This window comes from Symphalangus syndactylus, chromosome 9 (genome assembly GCF_028878055.3).
Source record: "Symphalangus syndactylus isolate Jambi chromosome 9, NHGRI_mSymSyn1-v2.1_pri, whole genome shotgun sequence".
NCBI lineage: Eukaryota > Metazoa > Chordata > Mammalia > Primates > Hylobatidae > Symphalangus > Symphalangus syndactylus.
In genome coordinates this window covers 99,797,618-99,813,492 of record NC_072431.2, presented here as the reverse complement: position 1 = coordinate 99,813,492, position 15,875 = coordinate 99,797,618, and the positions used below count along the sequence as shown (strand labels likewise).

At 47.5% G+C, this 15,875-nt stretch overlaps 2 protein-coding genes across 6 annotated transcripts in view; one reads left to right on the top strand and one right to left on the bottom strand.

Moving 5' to 3' along the window:
- GARS1 (glycyl-tRNA synthetase 1) overlaps positions 1 to 2,367 on the top strand; it is a 38,552-nt gene extending 36,185 nt beyond the window's left edge. For both annotated transcript variants that reach the window (XM_055293520.2, XM_055293519.2), the window contains exons 16-17: positions 583 to 773; positions 2,066 to 2,367. In XM_055293520.2, the coding sequence (XP_055149495.1) occupies positions 583 to 773; positions 2,066 to 2,191 (317 nt within the window). In that variant the 3' untranslated portion in view covers positions 2,192 to 2,367. The remainder of the gene's footprint in view (positions 1 to 582; positions 774 to 2,065) is intronic.
- Positions 2,368 to 13,869: 11,502 nt separating this feature from the next.
- CRHR2 (corticotropin releasing hormone receptor 2) overlaps positions 13,870 to 15,875 on the bottom strand; it is a 48,013-nt gene continuing 46,007 nt past the window's right edge. For 2 of the 4 annotated variants that reach the window (XM_055293513.2, XM_055293514.2), the window contains exon 12: positions 13,870 to 15,531. In XM_055293513.2, coding sequence (XP_055149488.1) covers positions 15,391 to 15,531 — 141 coding nt within the window. In that variant the 3' untranslated portion in view covers positions 13,870 to 15,390. The remainder of the gene's footprint in view (positions 15,532 to 15,875) is intronic. The other 2 variants (XM_055293512.2, XM_055293515.2) reach the window with 1 other exon arrangement.

Genomic DNA, 15,875 nt, shown 5'->3' with positions numbered 1-15,875 from the left:
AAACAGTACATGATTTTAGCCTGTACTCTTACTTCTGAGAGGATATGCTTGCTCAGATGTTTTATTCTGGCATTTGAGTGAGTCAAGGTAGGACCAAGAGTCAGATTTAAAAATTATTTACTTCTCATACTGACCTTGGTGCTCAGTTCATTGAGGGAACCTGAGTGGAGTGTAGCAACCATAGTGGATCTATAGCCACAGAATCCACAGCCCTGAAAGGAATCCTGGTGGTCATCTGGCACATCCCACTTATTTCAGAGTTGGGAAATGGGGAGAGTCCATTGACCTGCTTAGAGCCATAAAAATAGAGGTGGTGGAGTCAGGACTCACCTTCTGGCCTTGGCTCTTGGTCCCATATTTGTTCCCCCTATAGCTATATCAGATGGAGGTATGAGTGAAGATTTGGATTCCTGCAAGGGATTTATTAAACTTTAGGGATATTTCTTTCTCTTGCAACTCAACTTGTTGCTTTCTTGTCTTGGTCTCTTTTGTAAGTCTCCTGGGCTTGTAAGACAGTAGTTAGATAATACTGGGCTTAACTCCATTGTTTTATTTTTAATTTACTTTGTTTATTTTGGATAGCGGAAGCCCTGACCAGGCACGGAGTGTCTCACAAAGTAGACGATTCCTCTGGGTCAATTGGAAGGCGCTATGCCAGGACTGATGAGATTGGCGTGGCTTTTGGTGTCACCATTGACTTTGACACAGTGAACAAGACCCCCCACACTGCAACTCTGAGGGACCGTGACTCAATGCGGCAGATAAGAGCAGAGGTATCTGGCCTTCTCTTTGGCATTTTTAGCCTTAGAAATGTGTACTGCTTCTTACTGATTTGTGTTGGATTTCGATGTGTTTATGCTCCCTTTCCTTTTTTTTCTTTTTAATTTTAATGAACGGCTTGTATCAGACAGAGCCCAGATTCTCAAGTCCCCCTGGTTTAATTATGAAAATATGCATTAGCACTTCTCTAATATTTTATAAACATTTGTGTTGCTCCGGGCTCATTCTCCAGCAGTTTGCTTTTATACTTGTTTGTTTATTGGGCAATAGAAATATGATCCTAAGAATTTGTTGCCATAGTTTTATTGGTAGGCTTTTGAGGGGTTAGACATTTTAATCTTTTATTTTTACAGACACGTATGTATAAGCTTTTCCATGTTCATATATTCAAAACAGTGAATCATGTTTCAGTAATTTTGGTCAATAGGAAGGCAGTAATGGAGATGGTAGAAGCACAAGAGGGGAAGGATGTGTGGTAAGGGAAAGGAAAGAGTAGCTGCTTTAATTGACATCTGCCTGCCTAATTTATCACCTTTGAGCACATACTTCAAGTGCCTGTTCCGTGCTTAGCTTAATACAGATAGTAATAGGGAAAACAGAAGCAAAAAACTGCTTTTTTTTCTGAAGGAGTTTATAGTCTAATCCAGAAGTCGTGAATTTCTAGCTTGACTTTTTAGAGACCATCTGGCTACTCTGGAGCTGTGTCCCCATCTGGGTGTGGTTCTCAAAAGTGTGGTCCCTAGACCAGCAGCATCAGTATCCCCTGGAAATGTATGAGATAAGCAAAACCTCCACCCCAGACCTACTACATCATAAACTAGGGGTGGAGAGGCAGAGGGGGCAGGCAGAACTTCTTTAGTTTTAGCAAGACCTCCAGATGATCCCGACGTGCACTCAAGTTTGAGAACCATTGCTGTGTGGCAGCCAGTGTTTGGTTTTGGCTGAGGAACAGTAGCCTTGGTCAGAGCTCTCCAGTTTGCCAGTCTTATATAACTCCCTCACACGAGTTACTTGACTGAATCCTGTTTGTTCTAATAGTTAAATTTAATACACATGAAGTAACTTTAAGGGACATGGAGATTTAGAAAAGTTAGGAAAGGCTTTGTGGCAGAATTGAGTTGTCTGGGGGAACTGGTGGGCGTTGTGGGCTAGAAGAAGAGCATGAACCCATTCCCGGCATGACATTGTTTGGCTCTGTATAAGGTCTCCTGAGTTCAGGATGAATCTTATTCTTAAAAATCTGAACAAGTTGGTTGATACTTGGCTTCTCTTTCCTTGTCTGTAGGTCTCTGAGCTGCCCAGCATAGTCCGAGACCTGGCCAATGGCAACATCACATGGGCCGATGTGGAGGCCAGGTATCCTCTGTTTGAAGGCCAAGAGACTGGTAAAAAAGAGACAATCGAGGAATGAGGACAATTTTGACAACTTTTGACCACTTGCGCTAATAAAAAAAAAACAAACAAACAACTCTTATGTCCACTTTACAAAAGAAAACAGCATTGTGATTACTCCCAGGGACCGTATTTTATCTTCAGTGGCTGCCTGATTTTACCCCCACAATTAAAATTGAAGGAATCCTGAACAAACTTGTGATCTATTTGCTCGTGTTTTTACATTTTCGGCAAGGCTGTGTCTCCCACGTTTGGGTAGACATGCTCATGGCTTAATGTTAAACACAGTTAACACTTTTTAAAAAATTAACAGCTTTATTGGGGTATAATTTACATACCATAAAAATAGCCTGTTTTAAGTGTACAGTTCAATGATGTTTAGTATATTTACAGAGTTGTGCAACCACCACCACAAACCAATTTTAGAACATTTTCATCACTCCAAAATAAGTCTCATGCTCATTTACCTCACTCCCATTCTAACCTCAGCCCAGGCAACCATTCCTCTACTTTCTGTCTATTGGTTTACCTTTTCTATTCTTTATCTTTTTCTGAGAAAATGATGCATTGCGCAGGTACTGTGACAGCAGTCTCCAAGCAGGTGAAATGACTTCTGGGAAAGCCTGAGGCGAGGATGGGGTGGCAGGAGTGGTGCAGTGGAGGAGGAAGTGTGCTGGAGTGGTGCTTTAGGGCTGCTAACCCCACTGTTTGCAGATTCTCCAGGAGGGGAGGGCCTTGACAGATTTGCCTTCTATCTTAAGGCATGCTTGCACTCGGCACCACTGGTAGCCTGGAAATCATTAAGCTCCTGATGCTAGGGGAACCCATCCGTCTCGTCTGATTTAGCAATTCCTGACCATTGCAGTGTCTTGATTCTAGCCTGGTAGTTTTTGGCTCAGGTTTTAAGATACTTTACTTCTTTTATGTTTTTGTATAGAAAACTCAGAAGACTATGCTTATTTGTAAGGGAAAAATTCCAGGTTGTGTGAATTTGAGCAGCTGTTTATTTGCAGAGCTATGACCTTATCTAGTGTGCCCACTTCTTCCCCTGCAGTATTGGATAGAGGAGTGTTGATCTCCAGTGTGCCCTTTTGTCTCTGGTATGAAGAACAATTGAAGTTGTGATTTCTTAGATGTAAAGTAGGAATCTCCCAGGGATTTCCCTCATTTCTGTCTCATCTCCGATGGTGCCTACTGCAGTGCTATACATACTAGGTCTTCAATAAATAGTCTTTGGATGAGTCTTGAATTTTTGAACAGCCTTCTTTTTTGAACAAACCTCTTTGGGAGGAAAGCCTTATACTGAAGCATACTTCTGTCTCTGCTTTTATGAGCATTCATTATTAAATTAGAAGGAGCTAGATTTTAAATAAACTGAGTTTTCATTTTCTAGGGATTTCTCTCACTTCGAATTCCATATAATATAGCTTGTAACTGGGCATATGTTCTAGCAGCTTTACATTGGCAGGGGGCTGCCCTAACTTTGAATTTATTTACTTCCTTTTACAGCAGGTACCTCCATAGTCAAACAGTCACCACAGCCTCAGACATTGGTTTAAGCTCATTAATAGGGAAAGACACATTAAATACGTAGTGAGATTTACCTATCAGGTTGGTGCCAAAATAGTTGCGGTTTTTGCCATTAAAAGTAATGACAGGCTGGGCACGGTGGCTCACGCCTGTAATCCCAGCACTTTGGGAGGCCAAGGCGGGCGGATCATCTGAGGTCAGGAGTTCGAGACCAGCTTGGCCAACACGGTGAAACCCCGTCTACTAAAAATACAAACATCAGCCAGGTGTGGTGGCACCTTCCTGTACTCCCAGCTACATGGGAGGCTGAGGCAGGAGAATCTCTTGAACCTGGGAGGCGGAGGTTGCAGTTAGCTGAGATTGTGCCACTGCACTCCAGTCTGGGCACAGAGCAAGACTCCATCTCAAAAAAAATAATAATAAATAAATAATGACAAAAACCATAATTACTTTTGCACCAACCTAATACTTTGGATCAGAAAGGGATTGGAACCAAACCTCTCTTCCCTTTTCATTGGCAAATACATTTGTCATGAGGTAGAGGCTGGATATTGAATCTGCAAGGCCTCTTTTGTTCCTTCCCCTGGGTAGCAATGCGTGATTTTTCCTGGATCACCTGCTCTAAAGCAGGACTCTAAAGTGACTGATACCTGAGTGAGGGAGACAGGCTGGCAGCAGAGCTCTCTGGTTCTGTCTGTACCATGTTTGCTTGATTTTAAGCACAAGCAGTTGAAGTGCTGTTTTCTAAATGAAGAGACTCTTTACACACAAGTTTGCGTATGCGTACTCACACACCTCTTCTTTTCAAGCCCAATGTGTATTTAAAGCATGGGTCTTTCTGGCTTAATGCCCTTTGAGGCCTTTTATATTATTTATATACCTGTATGTACCGGACTGTGGGCTAAACAAGAGCGAGATGAATAGCACTGTATCTCAGAGAAGTTACTCCTGTTTATTACCTCTCCCAAAAATAATGATGGGGGAAGGTCAGATTCTAACTAATTTCCATGGACTGTTATGTAAGAACACAGGAATTAGGTTTTTAATACTTAGGTTGGAATTCGGGGCATTCAGTCAAATGCAATGTGGAGTTACTTCTAGAGAGGCTATCTGTGCCTGGCTTCTGCAAGACTCCACCACCTTAATATTGCCCAACAGCTCATAATAGCAAAATAGTGAATATAGATGGTTTTACAGAAAAGGAATTCATCACCAAGTCTAAAGAACATGGAAATGATCTTACTATTTTCATGAGCTGGTACTAAAGATGTCAGACGTCTCGAGTTCTTTGTGATAAGAACTTGCAAAATCATTTTTTTCATTATAAGTCACATGAAGTAGATTCATTCTAGACCTTTATTTACCACTCCCTTAACCAGTGTAATTGCAGGGTAATGGCAGCAACTGTCTTAGTCAGTGGAGTCTATTCCTTGAGAGGGCTGGATGCCCTAGAGATAAATCCAAATTATCTCTGGTTATAGTTGCCCTGAAATGAACCTTCTTTCCCAAAGGAAAACTATTATCTGTATCTCTTGGGCTGGGCTAGGATGGAGAGGCTTTGAGAGCATTGCTTGCACTGGCATCTTTGCTGATAGTCTGGCAATGTTTAAGGCAGGTGTTTGTGGCATTTGGCCAACACCAAAGTGAAATTTAATTGAAGATTCAGTAAGTATAAGTGGATGACTAATTTTGCTGTGCCTCAACGTTCGCCTGTTGTTGCCTGTTCAATAATTCTTGGTTATTGAGCTGCCTCTAGCAGTAATTGTGTTAAGGCTGTGTGGATATCTAGAGGAATGTCTCCTCTGGAAATTGGGATGTGATTTGGGAGTATCAACAGGGGTTGCTTGAGAGGTGCGGCCTGCAGCTTCGCCCTCCTGGCTAAGAGCCCCTTCACTCTTGCTGGCGACATGCCCCCCTCTTGCTGGATGGGCTGTTTTCCTTGCGTGTTGAAGGACACACCTTTGAAAATCTGTTGCCTCAGTAAAAGATGTTGGGGCAGTAGTTCTCAACCCTGGCTGCACATTAAAGTAACTTGAGCTTTAAAAATAACTCATGTCTGGGCTCCTCCTTAAACCAATTTAATGAGTTGAGGGTGGGAGCTGGGCATCGCTATGTTAAGTCTCTTAGGAGAAGCACCACTATCACTGTTGCACCTTGTGAACTTTCTGGCCGTGTGAAAGGCTGGACCCATTGCTCTCTCAAAAGAGGTTTCCTCTGAGAATGTGAATGTGTAGGACATTGTATCCAGTGAGACAATTAGAGAAGTAGATGTGAGAGTGGGGAAGTGAGCAGTAAGATTTCTGTTTTCCCAGGGAATTTTAGGGAACCTTATTCTTGCTGCATGAGCGTAGTGGTGCCAAAGAGCAGAGGGGTGCTGTGAGCTCCGGGCCAGAAATAAAGTAAGCTGGCTTCTTGTCCTGACTCTTCTAGTGTCTGAACCTAATGATAGTTTCAGGAACTTGAGGCTGGGAAGAGAGAGCCCTTCTCTCTTTGGGAGCCAGAGCTCTCTGTGCTTTTTTTAATGTGTAAGACTTAGTGCACAAGTGAGCCTGCATAGAATTTGCCAGCCTCTGCCTGCATTTGTCGGGTCTTAAAACTCAATCACCAATAATTAGCACAAAAGCAGTTATGCTAACTAAAACAATTTAGGCAAATTGAAACCTTTTTTGGCTCATCAAAACTCACTGTTCTGCATCTAAGTGTGAACTAATTGACAGAGAGATTAAGTACAATAAAATTGTGGGAAAGAAAAAACCCACTGGCAAGCTTTAGAAAGTCTTTATTAATGTTTTTTTAAAAAAACTTGAGCCCAGATTTTCCATTTTTTTGTCCAGCCTGTCAAGTCCACCTGCACTCTGTATCAGAATCGGGCCACTTCTCACCACCTTCGTGGCCACCAGCTTGGGGCAAGCCACCATCATCACCCATCTGGTTTATTGCAAAAGACTTGTCTGAACTCTCTGTTTGTGCCCTTGCCCCTTCATCAGCAGTTTTCCACCTGGCACCAGAGTGATTGCATTGGTCCTCAAAACTCAGTGGCCTTCCTTTCCTTTCCTTTCCTTTCCTTTCCTTTCCTTTCCTTTCCTTTCCTTTCCTTTCCTTTCCTTTCCTTTCCGATTTCCTTTCCCCTTTCCTTTCCCCTTTCCTTTCCCCTTTTCTTTCCTTCTCTTTCTTTCTTTTTCTTTCAGATGGAGTCTTGCTCTATCGCCCAGGCTGGAGTGCAATGGCGCGATCTCAGCTCACTGCAACCTCCGTCTCCCAGGTTCAAGCGATTCTCCTGCCTCAACCTCCCGAGTAGCTGGGATTACAGGTGCCTGCCACTGTGCCTGGCTAATTTTTGTGTTTTTAGTAGAGACAGGGTTTCACCATGTTGGCCAGGCTAGTCTTGAACTCCTGACCTCAGGTGATCCACCACCTCGGCCTCCCAAAGTGCTGTGATTACAGGTATGAGCCACCTTGCTGGTCCAGCTTTTCTTGTCCTGCAAGAATAACGTAGATCTACAGCCACCCCCGTGCCAACCACCCCCATGCTGACCCTTTTCCAGTGGCCCAGCATGCCCAGGACAGGACCTTGGTACTCAGTGATATTCTATCTGCCTGCAGTGCTTCCTCCAAAGATAGGGTTCCCACAACCACTCCCTCATCTCGGGACGTCATTCAGCAGTCGCCTCAGTGAGGCCTTGCTTAGCTGCTTCATCTGAAGTTTCAATGTGCGCCACATCCCCCCCACAACCCCCACATTCAGACACATCCCTTTCATATCGCCTTCCTTGTTTTCTTTTTCCTCTTGAGCACTAAACACTTTAAACATATTTTACTTTTTTATTTTAATTTTTGGTCTCCCCATTAGAATGTAAGTTCCGCAAGGACAAGGATTTGGGTCTGTTTTGTTCTTGGCTGTATCCTCATTGCCTAGGGAAGTGCCTAGCACTTAGTAAGTCCTCAGTGAATATATGAATGACTTAATGAACGAATGAATCGTTCCCTGCAGGACAGCTCTACATTTCTGTATTTTGTTATAAAAATTGGCTTAGTTAGAAATGGCTACTCTCACACACAACTCACCCCTTGGCTCAAGCCCTACGTCTGTACTCTGCAAAAGGCCTGCAGCCACTGAATGGTTGGGCAGGAAGGCAGGTTTCCAAACTTAATAGAGTGGTGCCCTTTTTGAAGGAAACAAGACATCAAAAGCCTCTGTATACACCAGGAGTCCCCATTTTGAGAAACTTTAGCTAATGTTGTATATTTACCCTAAGACCATCTTCCGTTTGACACAGAAAAAGAGGTAACTGGTAAGCATTTTTAAAGATTATCACTAAAATAAAAGTAAATTTAAAAATCTTTATAACACTGGTGGACTCTGAGAAGAGGTTCCATGCAGAGAAACTGTAAGACTTCAAGGTCTTTTAGGGACAAGAGTTCCTGGGCTGGTCAAGGCACCCTGAAAGGAACAGTATCACTGGGTAACTGGTATTGGCATTTTGGGGTTGGACCAGATGTGGCCCTGCCTTCGAGCCCTTTATGACCTGACGGTGAGGCCTAACCTCACATACAGTGAGGGTGGCCATGGAGGAGGCTTGGCCCTGGGCCTAGAAAGGTGACGTCGCCCCGTGCAGTGGTGAGGTGGGTCCTATGGGACACACGGCGAGCGCAGGGCCTCGTAAGCACTCCTGCAGCCTGTTCACACATGGGTCCATGCCTCCCGAGATGTGTTTCAGGGGGCCTGGGTTGGGGCATCTAAAACACAGCCAGGCCTGAGCACCACCAACTTAGGGAATTCTTGCTAGCTAAATTAGAGCATTTTAATTTTATCTTGATGTTAGGGGTTTATAAACTTGGATCTGTAGTTCCTTCAAGGATTTCTGTAGAGGTGTCATGCTGTATTTATACCCATCTGTGTTTTTCTAGGGGAATGGATCTATCCCATCTCCAAGGGGTCAGCTGCCCAAATGAAATCCAGGTCTGATTGCAGGTCATGGGGGCCTCTTTCCAGATGGAGCTCCTTTACGGGGAAACCCACCAGCATGGTCACCTCATTTCTTCAGATGCAAAGACCTTCACATTCAAGTCTGCAATGAAGGGGGAGGGGGGTGGCCCAGAATCTTTCAAGCTGAAGGATGAGATGGATCTGGAGACACCAGGCTGGGGTGTTAATTTGCTTAGGAATTGGGGGCCTCCATAGAGCACACGTGGAAAGTCCCTGAATGGCCAGAGGGAATATGGATTCCCTTGTAATTGCAGGTACAGCATTTGGGCAGAGCAGGAAGCACAGGGAAAAGAGGTGGCTGCATGATCGCTCATGGGCCCCCCACTGGCCTTCCCCAGAGAACACCGGACTAGAACTGGGGTTGAAGGAAGAAATGATGAGTCTTAGAATTTCTCCACCTTCCTGGGTGGAAGGGCCTCTGTGGGGATTCGTGATGCTGGATTGTTTATCATGGTTGGGCCTTAGAAAGCTAGAGGGGGCCTTACTTGGCGCTCTACAGAGCTAATTCAGAAGCACAGTTAATTACTTCATCGTATTCACAGCAGAAGCTGAAGGACAGTTTTTTTCTGGAACTGGAATCATCAGCTCCTACTTGCCCCTGCTCAATCATTTGTCCACCAAGCAGACACTGAGGTGGAACTCAGGACGTCACCTCAGAAAATCCCTTCTACTCAGGTTCTCCTTCCAAAGTGCAGTAGCTGACATTCAGAATTTCCTATGGATCTGGCTTTCATCATTCATTTATCCAAGTAGCATCTGTGGCCCCTGCTGTGTACGCAGACAAATGTGGGGTTTAAGTAGGGTGATCATATAATTTATTGTCCAGACCAAGACTCGTGAGATTGAAAGGTATGCTATTAATTACATGAGGTCACAGGAATCATCCTGGACTAACGGGGGCAATCCATGTCTTGTCCCAGCTTAGGTAACTGCTGAAGGGCAGCCTGCGTCCAATGCCAGTGGGAAGCCGAGAACCATTGAGGCGTGGAGCCCCTTGAGGTGAGGTTAATCTGGAAACAGCTGCAGGAGAGTCTGCAGGGTGTGATGGAGGCCCTCCCGCTCCAGTCTGCTGTCACTCGTGAAGTAGAGAAGAGGTGATGCCCTCTGTCTGGGACTGGCCTCTGGGCTCTGGTAAAGGTAGGGTATGGAGCCACAGACAGATTTCTCCCGCTGTGCAAAGCCAGTGGATCTCTGGGACTTCTTTGTGCCTTCGGTCATTCTTGTGGGTAAACCAGCTCTGGGGGGAACAAATAGGAAAGGCTGGTTTATTTAATGAATGTTTCTAGGGTTTCTCCTGAGTGCAGAATTCTTGCTGTGGGCCTAAGAAACAGCACATGCCCCCTGGAATGACCAGCCCAGCACTGGCGTCTGCGGAGACTGCTGAAGGAACCCCTAGAGGGGACACTTCTGACTAATGGATAGGTTTTGCCGGGTGATGGTTCTGTGACGAGGGAGGCCTGCTACAGCGCTGTGTGGGAGGGCCTTGAGGCCTAAACAAAGAAATCCCTAAGAGGAAAATCTGGCAGAAACTCAGCCAACAGGGCAGTGATGCCCTCTGCCCATTCCTCCTGCTAATTAACATGTCTAAGTGGCACAGCCCCCTCAGGAAAATTAATGGCACCTTCGAGGCGGAGCCTGGAAGCCATCCTGGGCATACTGATGAGTAGATTCACATGTTTTCTTTCTTTTTTTTTTTTTTTTGAGACCGAACCTCACCCTGTCACCTAGGCTGGAGTGCAGTGGTGTGATCTCAGCTCACTGCAACCTCCGCCTGCTGGGTTCAAGCGATTCTCTTGCCTTAGCCTCCCGAATACCTGGGAGTGCCACCATACCTGGCTAATTTTTGTATTTTTAGTAGATGTGGGGGTTTCACCATGTTGACCAGGCTGATCTAGAACTCCTGACCTCAGGCGATCTGCCCACCTGCCTGCTGGGATTACAGGCATGAGCTACCACTCCTGGCCTCGCTGTTACTTTCTACAGCACGTATGTGTGTTGGAAAGAAGAGACAAGGGATGTGTCTTTTTTTGCTGGCCCACACCCCAGCTGTCAGAATTACCCGGGGGCTTGTGAAGCGTGTGGATTCCTAGACCCCACCAAGTATGACTCCTGAAGCCTGCTGTGCAACATGCCACCCAGTTGCTTCCAGGTGTGCTCTCAGAACAGAGGGCTGGGCTCCCTGGCTGAAGGGGTCCCCCCGCTTCAAGCCCCTCCTATGCTCTCGGCCACCCCAGCCACTGGTTCCACCTGAGGCACAGCTGTTTACCACCAAACCCTCCCCTACCCTGGCTGAAATGTCACTCTAGGAAAGGACTCCCCTTGGGCCTCCCAGCCCTAGGCCTGCCTCCATGCCCCATGACATGTGCGGGGGATACTTTCCATTTTCTAGTCCCTTCACCTGTCCCTCGTAGGACAGCTCTCTTCCCATCCAGCTGCGTCAGCACACATCCCCCACCTGCCCAGGGCCTCTGAAGATGCTGGAGAAAACACAAGTAGCACAGTTGGGCCTCTTTCCCTATTCTGTTTCTGGGGCATCCGGAGGTCCGGGCCTGCATGGGGGTGAAGGCGAAAGAAGTAGGGAGGGCAGCTGAGGTCCTTGTGCCTAGAAGCCAGCTGGCTTGAGGCCACTGTGGGCATGGACTAGGAGATGGACAGGGCAGGGGGCTGAGGACAGGCGCAGCCTGCAGGAGCCGATGTGTCTTTTGCCTGCCTTTTCCTTGTGTTGTTCTCAACCAGATTATGAGTTTCTTGAAACAGGAAACTTGTCTTTCTGTTACTTCCATACCTGGCACACCCTGGTGTTCTGTGAATGGGAAATGATGGAGGAAGGTGCGTGCGCCTCCCTCTCTGGGTCTGTGCGTGTGTTCCTACAAGTGTCTCTGTGTTCGTGCCCTTGTGTCATTTCCATCTGGGCCTCCCTCTCTGTGGCCGCGGGAATGTCGGCCTCCATCTCTAGGGAAGTCTATATGCTGGAGGGACTTTCTGCGAGTGCCATCCCCCACAGGTCTTGAGGCTTCAGGCCCTCGGGTAGCACCTCCACCATGGGCACTCCCAGCAGGGGACCCGGAGAGAAATGCCATCCCTGCCATTCACCTCCTGCCCCACAGATGTTCCACCACCCGGCACTCCTGCCACCGTGTGTCATTTACCAGCTTGTACCCCAGCAGGTACTTTCTAGCTGCACTTTGATGATGACCCAGGGACTTGGAGTTGTGCTGGGGTCAGGGCTCTGTCTGTTACTCTCTCTTGGAGTGGGGCCAAGAGGCTGGTGTGAGGACCTGCGGCTGGCTCAGGTCTTCCCCAGTTGTGTAAATCAGGGTGGGTGAAAGGGTTAAACAGGGACCCTAAGGGCCCCCAGGATCTGGGTGCTGGAACTTGCCTGCTACGGAGAAGGAGAGTCTGCTAATGAGGCCACTTTCCAGGAAGGCCAGCTCCACGAGGTGCTGCCGGTGCCGAAGCAGATGCTAATGAGGACTGGCTTGGCTTGAGGAACAGGTGCCTAATGAGCTTAACAAGTGGGGATCCAGAGAGATGGCCTAATGGCTCTGGTGGCATTTTAAGGGCAGAGCTCAGTGGGAGCCATAACCGGGAGACCGAGTAATGAGGGATTCAGGGCTGGGGTGGGACCAAGGAGGAGCCTCCTTTGAACTGGAGAGAGAGCATATTGAAGTGCCTGCTGAACAAAGATTAGCAACTTTGATGCTCTTCTCGGTGTTGGCCTTGGCAGGCCTGGCCTCTCAGCAGGGATCACAGGCCCTTGGTCCCTCCAAGGAGCAAAGGACAGTTGGCATAATAAGCCGGGGGCTGCATTAAGAAGCAGTGATGAATGCCTGGGACTTGGTGCCAGGCTCTGCAGCGTCTGCTCTGATAAGCACCTGCTCACAGCCTCATCTGGCCACAGAAATCTCCAAGTGGCCTCTTGGGGGCCAAACCATTTGCAGCTCCTTGCTCTACAAGAGCCCCAATGATGCTAATGGATGCGGCCATCATTGCTGCCACTGGGTGTGCAGTAAGACTGTCTAAGATACCCTGAGTTCTGAGTTCTGTCACTTGAGAAAATAAGGGCGCCCCAACCTCCCTGCCCTCTTGACAAGAGAAGCAAGGCTCACACTTAACCTGCATTGCACTCCCACACAGCTGGTGGTGAGAAATGGAATGAGCTGATGGCATGGGCACCCAAAGCCTACCGCAAGTCAGATAACGTTCAGTTCATCTTTTTCAGCCAAATTGAAAGGACACTTAATTAAACAGCCAGCTGATAGGTCATTTTTGGTGACAGATCACTATGCAGTTTTGACTGTACATCTCAGCAGGAGTATAGAGAATTGACTATCTGGAGTGCCAGATCATCTACCGAATTGAAAAGGCTTCTCAGCACACCCCACTGTAAACAATTAAAAAAGAAAAGAATTGATGCTGAGTCCTGATTTATTCTAGCAATAAATATTCACCTGTAGATTCATGAGCCATTAACTTCCTATCCATTTCATTCAGCTGTGTTTTCAATAAATTTTCCTTTTTAGGTTTAACTAGTTACTTATAAAAACTTTAGGTATCCATGTTGGTTTAATCAGTGGCTTACTGTATTTTGTATCAAAAAATAATTGTAATAATTCAACGCAGAAGATTATTTTAAAATCCCTTGAACCTTTGGTCATAGAAAATGAAATATTTTAATTTTAATTCGTACATATATTGTGTGGCAGAGAAGTATGACAAAGTGAGCAATAAAACACTTTCAGCCGTAAAAGTAATGCATTAGTATAAAATTCTGTAGGGCAATGGAATGAAGCTACACATTAAAGAGGAAGGAAACAATGTAACATTTCCCACAATTCAAGCAGAGCTGGCCAGCCTGAGCAACATGACCAGACCCCGTCTCTACAAAAAAATACAAAAATCAGCCCAGCATGGTGGTGTGTGCCTGTAGTCCCAGCTATTCGGGAGGCTGGGTTGGGAAGATCACCTGAGCCCAGGAAGCAGAGTTTGCAGTGAGCTGAGATCTTGCCACTGCACCCTAGCCTGGGTGACAGAGTGAGACCCTGTCTCAAAACAAAAAAAAAAAAAAAAAAAAAAAGAAGAAGAAGAAGACGAAGAAGAAGAAGAGCTGGGTCAGGTGTTTTTAAAATAGATGAGGGTGGATGTTAAATCACTATCGTGTTCAGAATTCATTGGATGTATTTTAAAGTGTTGCAGCAGTTTTATTTAAAAACGTAAATATTTACAAAATGGCAGAAATCACACCTTTGAAGGATTTAAAACTTAAGTAAAAAATACTACATGTCAACTTTAAAATGTGCAAGATGGGATACATGATTTTTCAAAATTTATTTTTGTAGGGGTTACCTAGAGCATTGGTTCCTTTTGGAAGCAATGACCTGATGCTTCTCCCTCCCTGACTCCTGCGGCTCTGCTGCAGGGACACGGACGGAAGCCAAGCCTGGAAGCTGCCCTGGTGGTCGACTGACGGGCCATGTCTATCCTTCCCACCAGATTCCAGAGCCTTGGCCTTTGGGACAGGCCCTGGCTTGCTGGATGAGCTGCACACCTCCTCCAGGCTGAGTCAAACTGCCCTTGGTTGGGGGCTGGGGCCAGGTATTAGCCTGGTTGGAGTGATAAGGGACAGACCCGCCTGCAGGTGCTTTGACCATAAAGACTCCAAACCTACTAGAGGTCAGAGAGAGAGAGAGAACTGGCCCGAGGCCAGGGCCCGAGTCCACTAAGGAAGATGGATGTGGCCCCTCAGACCCAGCCACGATCCTTGGCCTACACCACTCTTCGGGTGCCTGGGTGACTTGACCCGAGGGGAGGCCACTTCCAAGAGGCACGGTTGATTTCACAGAGAGCAGAGATGTTTCTGAAGGGGAGGCTGGAGGGCAAAGGGCAATGGGGCATGAGTTTCAATCACCGAAGACATGGTTGGTTTCTGCTATTCCCATCCCACGACCCCTCCTCCATGCCTCTGCTCCTCGTTTTGCCCTGCACGATGCAACTGGTTGACCTAAGGATGTGGCTGCCCTCATGGCATCTTCCTCAATTCCCTAATCTGTGGACTTAGGCAGAGAAGGGGTCTCCCAAGAGAGGAAGCCAGTCCTGGAAGCCCGCCCCTGAGGCGGGAGGATGGCTGGGGAGGGGACAGAGCAACAAGGGTGGGGTACAAGTGAGCCTCTGTAGGTGAGAGCCCCTGGGATAAGGCAGCCCAACTGATCCTTTAGTCCAGTTGGCATACCCCACCCAACTGCAGGGGCACCACTGAGCGTGGAGGCCAAGGGCCAGTGCAGGACCACACCATCGCCTGGCTGCTGGCTCCGTGAGTAGGGCAGGGGAGCCCCGTGTCTGCTACTATAAATAGCTGTGTGTGTTGGATAGGCCCTTCTCTGCTCTGGGCCTCAGTTTCCTCTCTACAGTGAGGCCCTGGCCAGAGAGGCTGGGATGGGCAAATGCCTGCAGACATCTGACTGGCTCTTCTCAGGGGGTCCTGTGAATTCCCTCTGCTTCCTCTTGCACTGAAACTGGTGGCCCCCACTCTTCCCTGTCCCTTGGAGTCCCCCTTGGCTGCTGCACCCCCTCTTTCCTGCCAGGCTGGAGAGCTGGTCTCTCCCCTCCCATCTCCTACCCCATGAGAGCCTGCCCAGCCAGGAGAACCCAGAGGAAGAAGGTGGAAGAGGACAGGGGAGCTGTGCAGGTGGGTGACCAAGGGATCACACGGTGGCCGTCTGCTTGATGCTGTGGAAACTGATCCGCGTGGGTGATGTAGGGATGGACATGGCCCGGGCCACAGGGACTTGAAGGGTGTGATGGTCCTGCCAGCGGTGCCACCTCTTCCTCACGGCTGAGCGCACCTGCAGGGAAGGCAGAGGCTCAGCCGGCTCCCAGGGACCAACCCTGGGCTTCTGGGACCATCCCCTCCCCTGCTGTCTGCTCTCATGGGTTGACTGCCACCCTCATGACAAGGAACTGTCTGCTTCCAAAACCGAGGTCTTTCCCTGATGCTGTTGCCTCTCTCCAGGGGCCCCTTCCTTATCCTTCTCCTGGAGAGGCTTGACTCCACACCTCCTTTACTCCACACTGTCCTCCCAGATCATCCAGTTTCCTCTGGACACACTGCCTTCCCTTCCCTGACTCACTCTGCCACCTCAAAATTAGCATCTTGGGACCAGAGAGCGCAGCTTGGAGACTTGGCCCC